This window comes from Schistocerca cancellata, chromosome 1 (assembly GCF_023864275.1).
Source record: "Schistocerca cancellata isolate TAMUIC-IGC-003103 chromosome 1, iqSchCanc2.1, whole genome shotgun sequence".
NCBI lineage: Eukaryota > Metazoa > Arthropoda > Insecta > Orthoptera > Acrididae > Schistocerca > Schistocerca cancellata.
In genome coordinates, this window is record NC_064626.1 from 812,137,511 (window position 1) to 812,158,797 (window position 21,287).

The window sequence follows — 21,287 nt, forward strand, 5'->3', positions numbered from 1 at the left end:
AGTAGTCATCCCTCGTCAGTTGATGCTGCTATCACCTGGATGCACTTGTATCAATAGTAGGTTGCTGGTCATAATGCTCTGGCTGATCAGTGTATACCATATACCCAAAAGCACAGTTTCAATATCCTTGTGTGGTGTCTTAGATGCTGAGCATGAAGGCTCGTTTGAAAGCTAATGTATTCACTACTGCATCCCACATAGTTAAATAAAATGAAATATAGAATTTTGGAATCATGATTTCTCCAAGTGCACTAAAAACACTGTAACAAAGTTTGTGATTGGATAGTCATGTTCCTTCATGAAAAACTACAGTCAAGGTGAAATTATAGTTCCTTTTTCAAGTTCAATGAATAATTGTTTAGGTGTGTTTATATTTCCAGTAGTAGAGTCTGAATATACTGACAGTATAGTATTAATTATCATCATTCGTATAATAATGTGAGATCCTGAGGAACTATAAATAATCTTTCATTAAGTGCTTAATAATACTTGCTTATTCATACACAAATAATATACATGCATCAGATAATGGAAATATTATGTACTTTCACCACATAAATGAACTATTTTGTGCTGATAATTGCAATGGCAAAACCTTTAGCTATTAGCAACCTTGCATGTAGGAAGGTGATATACTGCTGTTAAAATACACCACATGCTGTCTTGTATCTGAGCAAATAGCATTTAGAATAAAAACATACACATGATGTTGTCAGTATTCTCTGTATAGAATGAAATGTTTCACCACATCACTTTGGTTTGCTGGAGCCATGTCCAAGGTGATATACTCAAAATGCTCCATAAAGAGGTTGCTACAGCTGGAGCTAATGGGCCTCCCGTCGTGACGCCGTCCATCTAATTGATATATTATCCACCATGTACAAAATACGATGACACCAGGACATCAGGGTTTGTGGCTCAGTAACAGGGAAGATTAGCCTGCTCCTGAAAAGACATAATATCAACACAGTCTTCAGGTCCCCAGAAAAGATCTGGCAACTTATGAACCCTGTGAAAGATGACGTTGGCCTCAGAACACCTGTAATAGATGTGAAAGGTGTTTCCGCCTTTGCTATCCCAAAATATTAGATGTAGCAGAACATGTTCTGGAAAACTGAGACCGAATTGCCTTCGAGGAGACTGCTGTTTTGAAACAAACCAACTTCTTCTGTGATAATATAACAAACTTAGCAGCAGAGATCAGAATATCTGACAAGACCCTCAATAAAGACTGTGGGCTGCAGCTGGGTATGGGCTGGGATTCTGTGATTGGGGAGATGAAGTGGGCATAGTGATCATGCCATATTATACTGTATACCATATATGGTGCAGTATTGAAAACCAGCGATGTCACTTGTGACTTTGTGGGTATAGCACTACACAGCTGGAAACTTGAGAATGTTTTAATGGTGGATATCGCTGTGAGAGCATGAGTTTGTAAATGCCTCATTTATATTTTGAATAAAGTGTAGGAATATTTTCTAAAGATACACGCTTTTAGTATAATTTATATTGTTTATTACTATACTGTACATCTGCCATATAATTTTCAAAAATCGTCTGTTTTGGATGCCAGATGGACCTGCAGATGAAGTACTGTTATAAGATTTTTAACACTTCATCATATTCACTGACATAGACATTTCGAATGTTTATTATAGATTTTACAATAAATAAATCTCAACTGGGGCCGTGTTCCTCATACAGCCCACAATTTCAGGAAATGCTCAAACTACTGTGATTTAGTGTTTTCGTAAACAAGGTCGCTCCTTGTACAGTTCAATAAACTGTACAATAGTTGCTAACAACGTTTTTTAGACATTTTAAGTACTATGAAACGCACATACAGCAACGTTGTTTGCACGAAAATAAAAATGATTGCTATTGTACTTCAGAATTCAAACTGAGATGGCTGTCGAAAGACAATAATCGCTGGTGTGGGAGGGAAGTGGAGTCGCCAAGCTAAAGCGACTTAACTTTGGTGGCCTGGCTAAAAGTGTCGTCACTCGAGTGGCGACACAGGAATTTGGGTGTTTCCACACGCAGCTTCGATGATGCCACTTGAGTGACGGCCAAATGACGTCCCTTTTGTTGCATGTAGAAACACGACTTCTATCGCACAAACTCTCAATATCACCCCTACGCGTTCAGAAATAATGCGCAATAATATTGCCCGTCTGGGACTGCTAACGCAAAGTGCCTAAGCTGCAACAAAACTGGTCGATCGACCGATACGGTGGTGACTTTCTGCGTGCGTAGGGGCCTGCCATGACCTACAGTCAGCTGTGCGGTGTGATTAATCGGTGTTGTTGCTCGATGAGAACGAGAATGTAATGATCGAAATACTTTTATCGATTGATCGATTTCAATTAGTTGGACAGATGTTTATGGCAATGTTTGGACTGTGCTTTGCGTACACAAAGTAGAATTGAAGGTTTTCTGTGTCGGCTATGGTTTCTTGCAAACCAAATAAAAGCTCTATCACGTGAGCTTCCAATGAAAGAGAGAATTGGCCCAAATTGTGGTTATTACAATTTCTCGTGAAAAGCTGAAGGAAATAAACATGTGGCGGTGCATATCAACTGCGAAACTTAAGTCGTTTGTCACCGGAGTTCGACCACCGGGAAAGGTACTCAAAACGTTCAGTTAATACATAAAGGTGTTGTTTAAATACTATTTCTTTAGGGAAATTAACTGCGATGCAAATACCTATGTCCTAATGAATGGGTCAACTTCAGTTGTACCTCTATTATTCGTAGAGTACCTGCAAATATAGCGCTTAATTCTCTTGTAAGCCAAGTTGTATTGTTGAGGAGACTGCTGCTGACTAGAATGATATATGAATATGGTGCAGTTCATTTGTTAGTACTGAGAACGTAAGATATACTACTCATGCCCTACGACAAAACAAGGAAATTTAGCTAAGCATCTGGCATAAAGTGTTTGACTGGAGATAGGATTTAAATATTAAAAATTTAGGACAAGAAGCGAGAGTAGAATAAATTTGGATGGTTCTATAAGAAAACCGAAACCACTCCCCGATGTTATTCAATCTGTATATTGAGCAAGCAGTAAAGGAAACAAAACAAAAATTCGTAGTAGGTATTACAATTCATGGAGAAGAAATAAAAACTTTGAGTTCGCCGATGGCATTGTAATTGCTATTTTATCTTTTCTCTTATTTTTAGGTCTTGGTTTTACAATAATTCTAATGGACTGTAAGCTATAAACACTTAAAAACTATTCAGTCTTGGACAGCTAGCTGCAGGTGCAACTTAAAAACTACTCCACTTACATGACGCACAGGATCCCTGAAAGTGTTATTTAATACGAGTGCGTTACCGTGTCGTATCGTTACAGTTTTGCACCGCGTAACAGCGTTGGTATATTTGCTATTTCGGCGTTGGTGTCTTAGTAGTTATTACCCCAGGATAGCTGGGAGATTTTTGGTGTGCGTAGTCCTCTCGTACCGGGCCCCTGGCCATGTCAGGCAGAGTTTGTAAGACAAGATATGTTTTTCATTATTGATGGATTTCTGAAAATATGTATTACTTAACATATCTGCACATTTAGGCAGAGAGGAATGATGTACAAGAAGTTATACACACAAATATTCTTCATGTAGGGGTGAGATTTTAAAATGATCTACTACACATACAGCAGTGAAACAGGAATTCAGAAGTATAAAAACAGAGACTTTTGCAGAAATCAGTTCATGTTCTTGTTGACAGGTGTGTAAAAATATTCTTTTATAGTTTTTCCTTTAGGCAAAATAAATATTTTTATGATATTGCACAGTTACAAAACAAGGTAGAACACTGACATTACATTATATTGACACTTGTTCCATAGACCATGAATATGACATTTCATAATGAGGTGGATCATGTCAGTTTAACAAAAGTTTTCATTGTACAGTTTTTTTACTGTTTCATATCTAAAAATCCATCTATTGAGTAGGAGAAGGTGTCATTCAGAAATTTTTCAAAATTTGTTTTTAAATGTTGGTTTGTCTATCTGTCAGACTCTTAATGCTATTTGGCAAATGACCAAAATTGTGTGGCAGCATAATTTATCCCTTACTGTGCCCCATAGTCAGATTTAACCCAGAATAGTGAAGATTATCATTTGTTATAGCTATGCAGATCGCTATTATTTTTTAATTGGGATAAGTTTTTAATAACAAATTTCATAAGTGAATGTATGTATTGCATAGGTACTGTGAATATCCTGATTTCCTTAAATAAAAGTCTCCAACGTGATCTTTGGTGGGCTTCTGCTTTTATCCTGATTACACGCTTTTGTGCAATGAATACTTTTCTCAAAATGATGAATTTATCCCAATATATGATGCCATATGAAATCAGTGAATGGAAATAGGCATATTAGATTAATTTAGTGATAAGTTTATCACCAAAATTTGCAATAACCTTAATGGGATAAGTAGCATCAGACGTATTCCCTTTTTTATGCAATGGTTTTAGAATAGCATATTTCAGTCTGTCTGGAAAAAGTACTCTTTCAGTGAGCTACTAAATATGTGGCTGAGAATCCTACTTATCTGCTGAGAACAAGCTTTTAGTACCCTATTGGAAATGCCATCAATTCCATGCCAGATTTTACTTTTGAGTTAATTTTTTATTTTCCTAATTTCAGTAGGAGAGGTTGGTCGAATTTCAGTTTTATAATATTCCATAGGTATATAGCCTTGCATTTCATACTGAATAGCCTAATCCTATTTTCTGTACATTTAAAAGATGACTATGAAGAATATCTTCTTCTTCTTCTTCTGAGTTTTTGTTAACAAACTTTTCATTGAGTTTGATAGAAATAGAGTGCCCTGTTTCCGTTTTAACAACATTCCAAATTGTCCTAATTTTATTATAAGAGATGCTAATCTCAGACATAATGCACATACTTCTGAGCTTTTTAATAACTTTTCTTAACACTGTGCAATAGTTTTTATTATGTATGACTGTTTCTGGCTCGATACTCCTTCTAGCTATAAGACACAGTTCCCTTTTCTGTTTACAAGATATTTTTATCCTCTTAGTAAGCCTTTAAATGGTTTCTTAATTATGTTTCACTGTTTTCTTAGAGAAACTGATTTCAAATATACTCACAAAGGTACAATGAAATAGGTTAAATTTTAAATTAGCATCAGATTCCTTGTCCACCTCATCCCAGTCTAACTTTTGCAAGCTTTCCTTAAAATTCACAGTTGTTAAATTGTTAGTTGGAAGCACTATTTTTGAGGACTGTTTGGCATTATTGTATGGAGCTATGTAATATACAGTAACTAGCTGTGCCTCATGATCAGACAGACCTTTCTTAACAGGAAAAGCTTTTATTTGATTAAATTTATCTTGGTCTATAGAAACATTATCCATCCTGTGCCACCCAAATAGGAAAGTCAATAACTAACTTCAAAGTGAAAATTGTAACAAAGTAATACTTCAAGGTCAAGCTTTCTATCAGACTCTTTCAGAAAATCTGTATTAAAATCCCCACAAATAATAATTTGCTTTCCTCTGTCTGGCAGATAGCACAACAAAGAATCAAAGATTTTCAAAAATAGCAGAAAATTTCCCAATGGGGACTAATACACTGCTACAATTATAAAAGTATCCTCATCTAGTTTAAGCTGACACACACATGCTTCTACATTCTGCTCTACACAAAAAATTTTAGTTTCTAAATTTTTTGCATTGTAATAAATTTAACGTATATGGTAACTCCTCGTCTCTCCATAGTGTGTCTACTTAATGTGCTGAGGCTTATACCCACAAAATTTACCTTTTACATATCTGTGACTGTATGATGTTCAGACAAGTATAGTTCATCTATTCTACCCTCAGTTTCTAAATCTTCTAAACAAATAAGAATCTCATCTGCTTTGCTTTTTAATCCCATGCTATTCTAATGCAATATACTAACATTTTTCACTGTGTTTTTATGAGAATCTTATGACATACTAACATTAGTTTTCATCATACTTTAATGAGAATCTTGTGATATTTGACCTACCTTCCTTAGCTTCTCACTAAGCTTAAATTCATATTCAGGTGGACAGCCGTTTAACTCCTTGTCTGTCCATCCAGATTTAGGATTTCCTCATTTTCTCTAAATTATTTAAGACAAATGCTGGAATGATTCATTTCAAATAGACATGGCTAATTTCCCACACTTGTCTTCCCCAGACTGAGAGTGTGTTCTGCCTCTAATGACCTTGTTGCCAATAGGACATTGAACACTAATCTTCTTTCCTTCTTTGCGATTCTACCTTTAGAAAGAAACGGTACGTTGTGGCAATAGTGATACAAGTTCCTAAAATATCCATATGGAAGAAATCATAAAAGATTATATTTGAAAACAATCAATTATTGACAAAATTATTTAATTAGAGAGACACAAAATCTACTCACCAAGCTGCAGCAGAACACACATGTAAAAGATGGTTGTAATTGGCAAGCTTTTGGAGCCAGTGGCTTCTCCTCAGGCAGAAGGGTTGAAGGGGTAGGAAAAGGGGCGAAGGAAAAGGACTAGGGAGGGGTATATTTTGGGAATGTCACCCAGAACCATGGGTCAGGGCAGATTTACTGTATTTACTTCTCCTTTCCGTACAGTGAGTCTCCCCTGACCCATGATTGTGGGTGATTTTCCCAAAATCTACCCTTTTTCCTAGACCTTTCCAATCCTTTTCCTTCCCCTTCAACCCTTCTGCCTGCAGAAGGAGCCTCTGGCTCCGAAAGCTTGACATTTACAACCATCTTTTATGTGTGTGTTCTGCCGCCGCTTGTTGAGTAGGCCTAGATCTTTTTATTTGTATAATTAAATAATTTTGTCAAAGATTATATTTGGTTCTTCAATTTCACTTCAGCAGAAATTTTCTCCAGCCAGGTAATTCCATGTCAATTCAACACAGAAAAGTAACATTTTTCCAACCTGATAATCTCAGACTTCTTTCAAATGTGGTGCATCCAGTGATCCAGATAAGAAATGGACAACTGCCAGTTTGCAGAGGTATGTGACACCTGTGTAGAAAGCTATTGATCTGCAAAGATTTGAAATCACATCTGATTAAACATAAATGACTATGATTGTGGCTTTAATCCAGATACAGCAGTGAAACCTTTATCAATGAACAGATAATGAATAGAGCTTTACATTTATATCAACATGGCGGGTTTATTAGAATTTTCACATTCAATATTGTCACCTGAACCGTAGACCTTGAATATCTCTTTTTTGAAAAGATACGTTGTATTGCTCCAATATGCTACTGTAAATATGGTTACTATCAAGGTGGTACAAAGGCATCATGGTATTCAAAAGTGTCATTCATAAGTAATGCACAAAAATATTGCTTATGCTATTGTAGCATGGTATTATAAACTGTTATAAACTGTTTACAGTGTACCTTCAGTGAAGGGTTAGTTAGTTACATGTTCCATGATTCATTTTGCATGATAGATCATAATGATGTGGAATGAGTCATTTTACATTCACATCACAAATTAATTTATGTAAGGTTACATCCTGAATATTTAATAAGTTGGTTTTTTTTCCTCTCTTTCTTTCTTTTTTTTTCACAAAAACAAAAACGATATACAGGTGTTAGTAATTCGTAACTACCACCTTTTACACATTACGGTAATAGAAATTCTTCTGTGGAATAGGAGGAGTTGTCAAGGAGAAACTTAAGCAATTTGTTATCAAACTTTACTTTGTTGCATGTCAGGTGTTTTATGTAACTGGGTAAATGATAAAAAATTTTGTTACAGTTTTTAAATCACTGGTAAAAGGTAAAAAATTTCTGTTGCGGCATTGTGCACTCCTTTTTGTGCTAAAGACAACTTTAATGTGGAATAACAAATGTAATTTTTTCTTCTGATATTGTAATTATGCACCTTCTTTTGAACTGTAGTGGGTTATTTATAACAAGCTTCGTGAGGGGATAAATGTACTATGAAGCAGCAGTCAGAATGCCCAACTCTTTAAACATATGTCTACAAGTTGATTGTGGGTGAGCACCTTTGCACAATCAAGACTTTCTCTTAAAGATGAGTTACCCCAGAAGATTTTTCCATATGACATTATTGAATGAAAATATGCCAACTTACTAATTTGTCTCTCCCTAAAATTTGCAATGATTCTGAGTGCATATGTGGCTGAGTTCCAAAGTACGTTTTTCCAATTTAAGTTCTCATTAGTATGGAGCCACTAAGAACTTTGAAGTTTCCAACCTGTTTATTATTTCCTCACCATAGGCTACATTTATCATTGGTGTAGTGCCACTAGATGTGCAGAACTAAATATGTTGTGTCTTATTAAAATTGAGCATGAGACCATTCACAGAAAACCAGTCAGTGATACTTTTAAGAACTTTGTCATTTTTTCCTTTTTGTGTACATATGCTTGGATTCATTACAAAAGGAACTAATCTGCAAAAGGAACTGTATACTAGATGGAAGATAGTTCATGTATATGAGGAACAGTTGTGTACCTAAGATTGAATGTGGAGGAACCCCATTTGTGATTTCTCCCCAGTCAGAATTATGACCCTGGACTATATTGCTTGACATACTTAAGTACAACTTTCTGCATTCTTTTTGTTAGATGTGACATTTTCCACTGGTCAGCTACGTTGTAGCGGCACCGCTATTTAGGATGGGGAAAGTTAGTTTTGTGCGATATTCAGAGCATGAGATACAGCCAGATGTGGGCTGCATTGCAGTAAGTTACGCATACCAGCAGTTGCAAAGGCAAATAGAGGTCACAGGGGCATAGGACTGTCGGAGAGAGCACACACAGCAGTTTCCATGGCACAGGTCACAGGCAGAAGAGGGCCACTGGCCAACCTAAGTGTTATGCATATGTGACGTGAAGCGGCACGCTTGACAAAACAGAGGCGTACAGCCGAGTATAAATTCAAGTGTGGCAACTCGCCTGGATGGTGGGGTGTATCACACTGCTGGGCTACACGCAGCAACAGATGGGGCACCAGTATCCCAGTCCACGGCGGGTCATTGGTTTGACCCTCTGAGGCCAACATGTGGTCTGTAGCCAGCCAGGGCGGGTCACTCCTCGGCTCGCTACCACGGGCAGTCACCTCGGCTCCCGACACACGCTGGAGACTTCCTGGGGTGAGGGCCGCAGATAATGGATGCTAGGTAGTGGGTGCTTGTTGGTTGCCGCAATCTCAGCCATGCTGGCGAGGAGGAGGAGGACGCAGCTGGCCGCCAGCGGCTCACACCAAGCAGCACTGAGTCGGCTGCTGGCACAGCCATCCTGGCATCATCAGAACTCTGTGGGCTGGCCAAAGCTGGAACAACACAGCATTCCGTTGCACAGGCTGCTGAGGTGCTGCCTCAGCATTGCAGGACCCTGTGACTCAGACCGAGGTGAACGGAGCACTGTAATGGAAGCAAATAAATCTTTGGAAAGTTCTTGCCGAATTTTAATACAGCAACTCCTGGCACCCACCCACTACATTTGGTGTCTTCCCGCTACATTTGGTCATCCTGGTACATTTGGTGGTACAAGCCGCCACAACAACACTATCAATCCCAGAAAGCATCAATTTATCTTGGAGAATTCTGTGACTCATACAGTCAAATGCCTCACAGAAAATACCAGCTGGCCCTATTTTATCATTTATTTAATCATGTCAGAAATTCTGTTCTTGAATACATCATCTCCTCAAATTGCGGAGAGTGTCAGCAGTGAAACACGTCAGTAGTTATTGACATCTCTCTTACAATCTGTCATAAAGAGGGGTTTAACAACAGCATGTTTCATGCTCTCTGGAAAAATGCCTTGAGTTAGTGATGTTTTATACATTTCAGATAAGACTGGGCTTATTACATGGAAACAAAATTTTAATACTCTCTTGGAAACACCAGATGAGCTTTTATTTTTGAGAGAATGTGTAATTTTCTTAATTTCGGAAGGAGAATTTAGTGATACATTCATATGATTGAATTTTATGAAAGTTACGTTTTTAACATACTACTGTGATTTTGCTCTTGAACCGTTTCTTCCTATGCTTTCTATTATATTTAAGAAATGATTATTAAATGCATTTGTTCCCCTTGTCTCATCATTTATAGCCCTTCCATTTACTTCAATAGTGATGTCGTCCTGTTCCGTGGCTGATTGTCCTACCTCATTTCACTACATTCCATGCAGCCTTATGTCTGTTCTCGGAAGTACTGATTTCTGACATTATTTTCATTTTCTTTCATTTTTTAATAACCTGTCTTCCCCCAAAAGAACCCAACCCAACCGTGATTAGATTACATGGAAAGCTATTTTCAAATAACGATATGAATTTATCATGCAATAGATTAAATTTTGTATTAGCATTTGGTTCATTATAAATTGCATCCAATGTCATCTCCTGTAAACCATCCTTAAAAACATTTGCCCTGGAGTCATTAATTATTCTAACTGATTTCCATTGAGGAGTATCCATACCGTAAGGTGTTGTGCTATTAATCCTAACTGACTGTGCATCATGATGAGAGAGAGAGAGAGAGTGCATTTGTTACTGGGTAGACAGTTATTTTCTTACATTGAGAAACATCAAAGAAAGCATTATCAATTAGGATCCTACTGTCTTTATCCACCTGTGTTGACAGTTAATTACTGACACCAAATCATGGGATCCAAATAAAATATCCATATTATTTTTCCTATCACAATACTTCAGAAAATCTACATTGAGTTTACCACAGTCTATTAACTGCTTGCTGCTGTCTAACAGATGTCACAGTAAAGAATCTAGATTCATCATGTTGTTGTTGTTGTGGTCTTCAATCCTGAGACTGGTTTGATGCAGCTCTCCATGCTACTCTATCCTGTGCAAGCTTCTTCATCTCCCAGTACCTACTGCAACCCACATCCTTCTGTATCTGTTTAGTGTATTATCTCTTGGTCTCCCTCTATGATTTTTACCCTCCGCGCTGCCCTCCAATACCAAATTGGTGATCCCTTGATGCCTCAGAACATGTCCTACCAACTGATCCCTTCTTCTAGTCAAGTTGTGCCACAAACTTCTCTTCTCCCCAATCCTATTCAGTACCTCCTCATTAGTTATATGATCTACCCATCTAATCTTCAGCATTCTTCTGTAGCACCACATTTCGAAAGCTTCTATTCTCTTCTTGTCCAAACTAGTTATCGTCCATGTTTCACTTCCATTCATGGCTACACTCCATACAAATACTTTCAGAAACAACTTCCTGACACTTAAATCTATACTCGATGTTAACAAATTTCTCTTCTTCAGAAATGCTTTCCTTGCTATTGCCAGTCTACATTTTATATCCTCTCTACTTCAACCATCATGCTCCCCAAATAGCAAAACTCCTTTACTACTTTAAGTGTCTCATTTCCTAATCTAATTCCCTCAGCATCACCCGAATCAATTCGACTACATTCCATTATCCTCGTTTTGCTTTTGTTGATGTTCATCCTATATCCTCCTTTCAAGACACTATCCATTCCGTTCAACTGCTCTTCTAAGTCCTTTGCTGTCTCTGACAGAATTACAATGACATCGGCGAACCTCAGAGTTTTTATTTCTTCTCCATGGATTTTAATACCTCCTCCAAATTTTTCTTTTGTTTCCTTCACTGCTTGCTCAATATACAGATTGAATAACATCGGGGAGAGGCTACAACCCTGTCTCACTCCCTTCCCAACCACTGCTTCCCTTTCATGTCCCTCGACTCTTATAACTGCCATCTGGTTTCTGTACAAATTGTAAATAGCCTTTCGCTCCCTGTAGTTTACCCCTGCCACATTCAGAATTTGAAAGAGAGTATTCCAGTCAACATTGTCAAAAGCTTTCTCTAAGTCCACAAATGCTAGAAACGTAGGTTTGCCTTTCCTTAATCTAGCTTCCAAGATTAGTCATAGGGTCAGTATTGCCTCACATGTTCCAACATTTCTACAGAATCAAAACTGATTTTCCCCGAGGTCGGCTTCTACCAGTTTTTCCATTCCTCTGTAAAGAATTTGCGTTAGTATTTTGCATCCGTGACTTTTTAAACTGATTGTTCGGTAATTTTCACATCTGTCGGCATCTGATTTCTTTGGGATTGGAATTATTATATTCTTCTTTAAGTCTGAGGGAATTTCGCCTGTCTCATACATCTTGCTCACCAGATGGTAGAGTTTTGTTAGGCCTGGCTCTCCCAAGGCCGTCAGTAGTTCTAATGGAATGTTGTCTACTCCCGGGGCCTTGTTTCGACTTAGGTCTTTCAGTGCTCTGTCAAACTCTTCACGCAGTATCATATCTCCCATTTCATCTTCATCTACCTCCTCTTCCATTTCCATAATATTGTCCTCAAGAACATCGCCCCTGTGTAGACCCTCTATATACTCCTTCCACCTTTCTGCTTTCCCTTCTTTGCTTAGAACTGGATTTCCATCTGAGCTCTTGATATTCATACAAGTGGTTCTCTTTTCTCCAAAGGTCTCTTTAATTTTCCTGTAGGCAGTATCTATCTTACCCCTAGTGAGATAAGCCTCTACATCCTTACATTTGTCCTCTAGCCATCCGTGCTTAGCCATTTTGCACTTCCTGTCGATCTCATTTTTGAGACGTTTGTATTCCTTTTTGCCTGCTTCGTTTACTGCAGTTTTGTATTTTCTCCTTTCATTAATTAAATTCAATATTTCTTCTGTTACCCGAGGATTTCTACTAGCCCTCGTCTTTTTACCTACTTGATCCTCTGCTGCCTTCACTACTTCATCTCTCAAAGCTACCCATTCTTCTTCTACTGTATTTCTTTCCCCCATTCCTGTCAATTGTTCCCTTATGCTCTCCCTGAAACTCTGTACAACCTCTGGTTTAGTCAGTTTATCCAGGTCCCCTCTCCTTAAATTCCCACCTTTTTACAGTTTCTTCAGTTTTAATCTACAGTTCATAACCAATAGATTGTGGTCAGAGTCCACATCTGCCCCTGGAAATGTCTTACAATTTAATACCTGGTTCCTAAATCTCTGTCTTACCATTATATAATCTATCTTAAACCTGTCAGTACATCAAGGCTTCTTCCATGTATACAATCTTCTTTTATGATTCTTGAACCAAGTGTTAGCTATGATTAAGTTGTGCTCTGTGCAAAATTCTACCAGGCGCCTTCCTCTTCCATTTCTTAGCCCCAATCCATATTCACCTACTATGTTTCCTTGTCTCCCTTTTCCTACAGTCGAATTCCAGTCACCCATCACTATTAAATTTTCATCTCCCTTCACTATCTGAATAATTTCTTTAATTTCATCATACATTTCTTCAATTTCTTCATCTGCAGAGCTAGTTGGCATATAAACTTGTACTACTGTAGAAGCGCGGGCTTCGTGTCTATTTTGGCCACAATAATGCGTTCAGTATGCTGTTTGTAGTAGTTTACCTGCACTCCTATTTTTTTTATTCATTATTAAACTGACTCCTGTATTACCCCTATTCGATTTTGTCTTTATAACCCTGTATTCACCTGACCAAAAGTCTTGTTCCTCCTGGCACCGAACTTCACTAATTCCTACTATATCTAACTTTAACCTATCCATTTCCCTTTTTAAATTTTCAAACCTACCTGCTCGATTAAGGGATCTGACATTCCACACTCCGATCCGTAGAATGCCAGTATTCTTTCTCCTGATAACGACGTCCTCCTGAGTAGTCCTCGCCCGGAGATCCGAATGGGGGACTATTTTACCTTCGGAATATTTTACCCAAAAGGACGCCATAATCATTTAACCATACAGTAAAGCTGCATGCCCTCGGGAAAAATTAAGGCTGTAGTTTCCCTTGCTTTCAGCCGTTCGCAGTACCAGCACAGCAAGGCCGTTTTGGTTAGTGTTACAAGACCAGATCAGTCAATCATCCAGACTGTTTGCCCCCTGCAACTACTGAAAAGGCTGCTGCCCCTCTTCAGGAACCACACGTTTGTCTGGCCTCTCAACAGATACCCCTCCGTTGTGGTTGCACCTACGGTACGCCATCTGTATCGCTGAGGCACGCAAGCCTCCCCACCAACAGCAAGGTCCGTGGTTCTTGGGGGAGAGATTCATCATAAGTAGTTCAAAATTTCCCAGTGAGGATTTATATACAGTTAAAATTAAAAGTGAACTACTTTTCAGCATTTATTCACAAGCACGCACTTCTGTGTGCTGATCGTTATAAAATCTTTTTGTCTCAATGTTTTTGAACTTTTTTCCTGTGTTATTTCTGCATGAGTAACCTGCAATAGTATAATCTATTGTATGTAACTTATCTAACCCTATGGTTATGTGGTGCTCAGACAGGCACAGGATTTCTATCTTTTCAGAGCTGTCTTGATTTTCCACACAGACAACAAGCTCTTCTACCTTATTACTCAGACCTCTAATATTTTGATGAAATAAGTTAAGCTCACTTTTCTGTGTGTTATTAAGCATTTTGTGGGACTCTTCTGTTTGTTTTCACTTCTTTCAAAACAAGGTGCCTGAAACATGATTCCATACTAAAAAAGATGCCCTGACACAAGTAAACACACAGACCATTGCTATGTGTAATGGTACCCTCTCCACCGCCCCAGCCCTAACCCCCTCCCCCAGTATATTACCTTCAAGAAGCTCAGCCAACCTATCTTTCCCTCTTCTGTTAGGTGTTGGCCATGTCTAGTATATTCCCGTCACCCAGTTGTAACAACAGCCTTCTCAACTCAGCGTTCACAGCAGTGTTCACCTGGGGCTGGTCATGGCACTGTAAGACCTCCACAATACTCACATTTGTGTGTGTAGTTGATACTGCTATTTCATCTACGTCAGACCTAATGTTGCAATTACTGCTCTTAGCTAGGCTGTACCCTGACCCACCAACTATAGCTTGATCCTCTTTGCCAAAACTTTTGCACAAATTGCCTATGTCTTCTGTCACATAGCTAAGGCTTCACAATACTTGTGAGTTGGTACTCTGTCCATAATTTGTCCTGTACCATCTGACCAACACCCCTCGCATTAATACTACCTAGCAGCAAGACACTTTTCTTCGTACTCTCTTTTGGTACCGGCCTACATTGAATTTCATAGCTAGATGTCTGCTGCATGTTACTGTGACCTACAGCTGGAGGAGGCTCTTCCCCCCCCCCCCCCCCCCCACTCCCCCCTCTTCATGTGACAAGTCAACTTTATTCAACACTATTAGCTGAAATGTAGATGAAGTTGAAGAACAGTTCTCCTTTCACCCATTGCTTACTACCTTTACCCTGTTCCCAAGATTTTTCTCCCCTTCAAGCTACCTGGTTCAAATTTTGCATGATCTAGCCCGGCCTGAAGGGCACAGGCAATAAAAAGTGGTCACATCTCGTTTCACAAGTCACCAGTTAAATTGTTTATGTTCACCATACTGATGCAGGGTGAGAGTACATCCATCTGACAGATAGTAAATGTGCTTCGGAGTTGGAATGCTGGTGTATTTCATTAGTATTTGCATCTCTGTAGTAAGCTACAAACAGATGAACTGTAACCTGTGAATTATTCCAGTGAAATCCTGTACTTCAGCCTGAATAGTGAAGGAGTAATTCTCTAGAAAATCACAAACAACAAGATATTCACTTACTTTGATTTCTTCTTTAGCGATTTTAAAGATCTGTGATGCTGCTGCATGATACATGAGTGTGGTAGCAACTGTTGTGAGCTCAATGCAAAAACCTCAATTAAATCATCTGTTGATTTTTTTTTTTTTTATTTTTGTCTCTAGAACCATCACACCTTTAGTTAAAAACACTTGTATGTAATTTCATCAGTGCAGTTCATGCCAAATGGATAATCAGTCAGTCTTGTCAAACCTGGACAGTAAGAACATGCACCTAAAAACACGCTGGAAGTGCAGTAACAAATGCTACACAGTGCTTTTATGGTGGTGATGTTTGTTCTTCAAGCTTTCTCAGTACTTACACCTGTCAACCATTAACCTAAAATTCCAATGTTAGGTGTACAAACAAACAGCATTGATCCCACTGGTATAGGCAAGAACACAGTGCTTTCGCCACAAGTCACGAATTTTGAGAATACAGTACTTACATTTGGGTATGTATCTTTGAAATATGCATACATTTCCTCAAGACTGTGCAACCCTAGCTGCTTCCACTTACATACTCTAATTCTATTTTCTCTCACGTACATGTAGTCTTTCCTTCTTGGCATCACATGGCTCACTCTTTGATCACAGTAAAAATCATGTACACGTTGAATGGAGTTTTCATGACATGGTGTACCTGGCTTTCAATTTGGTGTCAGTAATATACCATGTTCTGGTGCTAACTGTTTTGCTCTTCTTATCATGTAATCTGAAGTCGAAAAATCTTTTGTGGTTTTACTTATACTCCATCTCTTTGGAAGCATTGTCAAAATATTTATTTTGTCACACATACTTTATGTATTGCGAAACTTATCTTTCAGGCTGTCTGTGAGTTCTTTTTCTCCATTTTTTTTCCACACACTTCTTTTTCCACTTGTGCCACATACGTATGCTACACCACTGAAGCAACACATGCTACACGACTGAAGCAACATTTTTCAGTTTTCGCTTTGAGTACTTTTTCCACAGGCAGCAACCTCTTTCTTCACAGGGGATCCACCTAAAACCTGAAGGCTGGTATTTGATGAAACCAGTGCCATATCTGATACTATTTCCATCTTCTCTGGAAGTACCTAGCACACACAGCTGAGGCAATACCTGCAGGAGTTGATGGGTTTTGTGATATTTGCTTTCAGCATTTGCTTTAAATTTTTCCACCTAGCAGTACATTAGTATACTTGTTTACCACACACTCCTAAACAATCTTCAAATTCTTCTGTATCCTTGAAAGACCTCCATCTTTAAATGGATTGCACCAGTGCAGTTTTGACTTGAAATCCATTTTTTACAAACTATTGCTAAATGCTAACTCGCAGCACATGTACACTGCAGACCTCGAATGTTTAAATTCTTATAAGCCTGGTATGTTGCTTAGCAAGGTAAAGCTCTACTCATCAGCTTTTCAGTGAAATGAGTTTCATTGCTGTATCTGAGTTAGAACTAGAATTATAATCTCTTTTGTTGAAAGAGACACATATAAATTTCACCCAATTTCCAAACTTTGCAGACCTGTAACCTCCTTCACAGTTGTCATATACCTGTGAAAGCTGGTAGTTTTCCATCTCTTATCTGGGCCATTGGGTGCATCAAATTTGAATGAAGTCTGAGTGGATTGGGTTGAGTGCTTGAATTGACATGTAATTACCTAGTCTGCACTGTGTGTGATGTAGAACATCGATTGATCTTCTTACTCAAAGAGCAAGAAGATATCTTTGCATTGTACTAGTCACAAATGATATGTGGCAGTGTATACATCATGGGTAAGTATCACCCTGCCCTTCTTCTCCCACCCCCACTGTGCTGTTTAATTTGCAAATAATGCATGGAAGGATAACTATTAATAAGCTTCGGTATGTGCTCAGATTTATATTTTTGTTGCCATGGAAATTTGTGAAATTTAGCACACCCAAATATAAGGAGAGGGGGGCAGGCTGTTACATTGCTTGATGCATCTTACATTGAGTGCTCTTGGAATTTAGGCAGTGAGGTAATCTAACAAAGTAACACAAATGTTTAATACATTTTTGTCAAACTAACAGAGAGGGTATTTTTTTGCAAAATGCTTGTTATGTATTGTTTTATTAAAATGATTCCAGATGTTTCAGCAGAAAAGGGAAAACTTCCCACCTGTGATGTTCCTTCAACAAACTCGACATAATGTTTCAACAGTTGAAACACGATTTCGTAAAGCACAGGATGGCAATAAGAAACTGAAACCATTTGCATGGTTTTTGTTGGTGAGTGAAACTAACTTTACAGATATCAGGAGCAGTGTGTTATCTTTGTTCTGTAATATTTGAATGTTAATGTTTGTTTCAAGTAGCTCGTGCCGATAACAACATTTGCACTTGGAACATGGCAAGTGAAACGCCGGAAGTGGAAGTTGGATCTTATTGCAGATCTTGAGAGTAGAACAAAGCAGGCCCCATATGATCTTCCTGAAGAGTAAGTGGCACTTCATTACATAAGTTCTGTCAGTATATGTGTATGTCGACATATGGACGGGTTAGTTCTTCCAATATTCACTGAAGTGAGACCTATGTGACACATTATAGGGAGTCTTATTGGCAATGATATGCATGATTTGGGAGTACTCCCCAGATATGTGCAGCATCTGTGGGCTTATCTTCTATGTCACCTTTTATGTTAGAGCAGCTACACAGCATTTATCACAGAAAGTTGCAGTATAGTTTAATTTACAAAGAAGTCCTTAGGAGCAAACATTATTTACATATGAAACTTCCTGGTAGATTGAAACTGTGTGCCAGACAGAGACTGGAACTCGGGACCTTTGCCTTCCGTGGGCAAGAGCTCCACCACCTGAGCTACTCAAGCACAACTCATGCCCCGTCCTCACAGCTTTACTTCTGCCAGTACCTTGCCTTCTACCTTCCAAACTTCACAGAAGCTCTCCTGCGAAACTTGCAGAACTAGCACTCCTGGAAGAAAGGATATTGCGGAGACATGGCTTTGCTGCAGCCTCGAGAATGTTTCCAGAATGAAATTTTCACTCTGCAGTGGAGTGTGCGCTGATATGAAACTTCCTGGTAGATTAAAACTGTGTGGCGGACTGGGACTCGAACTTGAGACCTTTGCCTTTCGCGGGCAACTGCTCTACCATCTGAGCACTTGCCCGTGAGAAGCAAAGGTCCCGTGTTTGAGTCTCGGTCCGGCACACAGTTTTGATCTACCAGGAAGTTTCGTATCAGCGCACACTCCTCTGCAGAGTGAAAATTTCATCCTGAAAATTATTTACATATTTTGCAAAGGATTGTGACACTGTCAACATTCCTGCGTACTTTCTGCTTGTAACCCTTACTTTCATGGCCAGAATAGATGTGAGATTAGCCACTTCTAGGTGAGATTGATGTGTATTCATCTTGTGCCATTATTTCCTTTTGTATGTACTGCATATGTAGTGCTTGAAGCAGGCAAGTGCGTAATAATACTAATGATATCCCTAAACTGTGCAGCTGTAGACATTGTTAGCTATTGTAAGTACTGGTTTCAGAGAGTTATAATTGAGGTCATCCATGAGAATCTCTGCACCAAGACAGACTGTCATTAAGTTCTATTGCTAGCAGTCAGACTTTATTTTCATATGTACATCCATGTCTGAGGCCTTTAAAATGACTCTGTTACTATTTAATAGTGTTGGTAGAAAGATTATGTGTCACCATGATTTTGAATGCAGTTTTTGAGATAATCAATTGATAAATCATCTACTACACACACACACACACACACACACACACACACCATTGTTCAGAAATTAATTAATTAACCTACAAGAACTTCTATGCACAAATTATTTCTTAATTGAACCAAAAGCATACTGTTGTACAGTACCAATATTATGTAAAGGAAAGTTGCTAATCACCATATAGCAGAGATGCTGAGCTGCAGATAGGCATAACAGAAAGACTGTCACAAATAAAGCTTTAGGCAACTCACACACACATGGCTGTAGTCTTAGGCAACTGCAGCCACACTCCGGGGAGCAGCACCGGTGCATGATGGGAGCGGCGACTGGGTGGGGGTAAGGAGGAAGCTGGGCGGGGTGGGTGGGGTGGGGGTGGGATAGTAAAGTAGGGGTGGTGGACAGTGCAGTGCTGATGGGGAGTGTGCAGGGACGAAGTGGAGAGAGGGTGAGGTAGCTATGTGCATTCGGGAATTTAGACGCGGAGAGGTGGGAAGGATCCACATGGCACAGGCTGTGAAGCATAATTGAAATGAAGGATGTCATTTTTGGCAGCATTCTCAGCAATCGGGTGGTCCGCTTGTGTTTCTTGGACACAGTTTGTCGGTGGCCATTCATGCGGACAGACAGATTGTTGGTTGTCATGCCCATATAGAATGCAGCACAGTGGTTGCAGCTTAGTTTGTAGATCACATGACTGGTTTCACAGGTAGCCCTGTCTTTGATGGGTTAGGTGATGTTTGTGACCAGACTGGAGTAGGTGCTGGTGGGAGGATGTATGGAACAGGTCTTGAATCTGAGTCTATTACAGGGGTATGAGCCATGAGATAAGGGGTTGGGAGCAGGTGTTGTGTAGGGATGGACAAGTATATTGTGTAGGTTTGGTGGACACTGGAATAACACTGTGGGAGGGTTGGAAGGATAGTGGGCACAACATTTCTCATTTCAGAGCATGACAAGAAGTACTCGAAATCCTGGCAGACAATGTAATTCATTTGCCCCAGTCCTGGGTGGTACTGAGTTACAAGGGGAATGCTCCTCTTTGTCCAGAGGTGGAACTTTGGGAGGGGGTGGGAGACTGTAAAGGTAAGGCACGGGAATTTGTTTTTGTGCAAGCTTGGGAGGATAATTACAGTCTGTGGAGGTTTCAGTGAGACCCTCAGTATATTTCAAGAGGGTCCGCTCGTCACCGCAGGTGCGATGACCACAGCTTTTCTGAATTGCACAGGTGGGAACTTTCCCTGCATATATCCAACATTCCCGTAACCCTCCTGGCCTTAACCTTCGTTAGTCGTTGTCCTCACCCATCCAGCCCCTTCCCTGTTCCCATTCCAGCACTATACAGCCCTCATTCCACGATCCCACCCAGTCTTCTTACTTTTCTCCTTTTCCACTACCCCCCCCCCCCCACCCCCACCCCACCCCACGATCTCCCCACCTCATCCCTGCACATTCCTCGGCAGCACCTCACTGTCCACCACCCCTACCCTACTGTCCTTCCCCCTCCCCACCCCACCCTAGCCTCCTCTTTACCCCCACCCAGTCACCACTCCCATCATGCACTGGTGCTGCTGCTCCCAGAGTGGCTAAAGTTGCCTGAGACTGCAGTCGTGTGTGTGTGTGTGTGTGTGTGTGTGTGTGTGTGTGTGTGTGTGTGTGTGTGTGTGTGTGTGTGTGTATAATATATTCGGGCCAACTATTTGCTCTGTGTTCTCACATTATTAAGCACAGTGGAGTGTGAGGCCTGTCATTGTCATTGGTTGGCCACTCTTGCACGAGATGTGCATGTCTGGAAGTGGTGGATTCAGTCTTCATGCCACAGTTATATGATCTTGAAGCTTCAAGCATTTCATGTTATATTGTGGCACGTGGGACATTGTGAAACTGGTTTGAAATTAATAATGACTTCAGTGATAAACTGCACTATCTGTGATCCATCATTAACTGTTATCA

General features: G+C 39.5%; 1 protein-coding gene across 1 annotated transcript in view; it reads left to right on the forward strand.

Annotated features, from left to right (window-relative positions):
• Nucleotides 1-2,298: 2,298 nt before the first annotated feature.
• LOC126188121 (surfeit locus protein 1) overlaps nucleotides 2,299-21,287 on the forward strand; it is a 62,454-nt gene continuing 43,465 nt past the window's right edge. Inside the window, exons 1-3 of the mRNA XM_049929597.1 lie at nucleotides 2,299-2,629; nucleotides 17,731-17,871; nucleotides 17,958-18,079. Coding sequence (XP_049785554.1) covers nucleotides 2,564-2,629; nucleotides 17,731-17,871; nucleotides 17,958-18,079 — 329 coding nt within the window. The 5' untranslated portion in view covers nucleotides 2,299-2,563. The remainder of the gene's footprint in view (nucleotides 2,630-17,730; nucleotides 17,872-17,957; nucleotides 18,080-21,287) is intronic.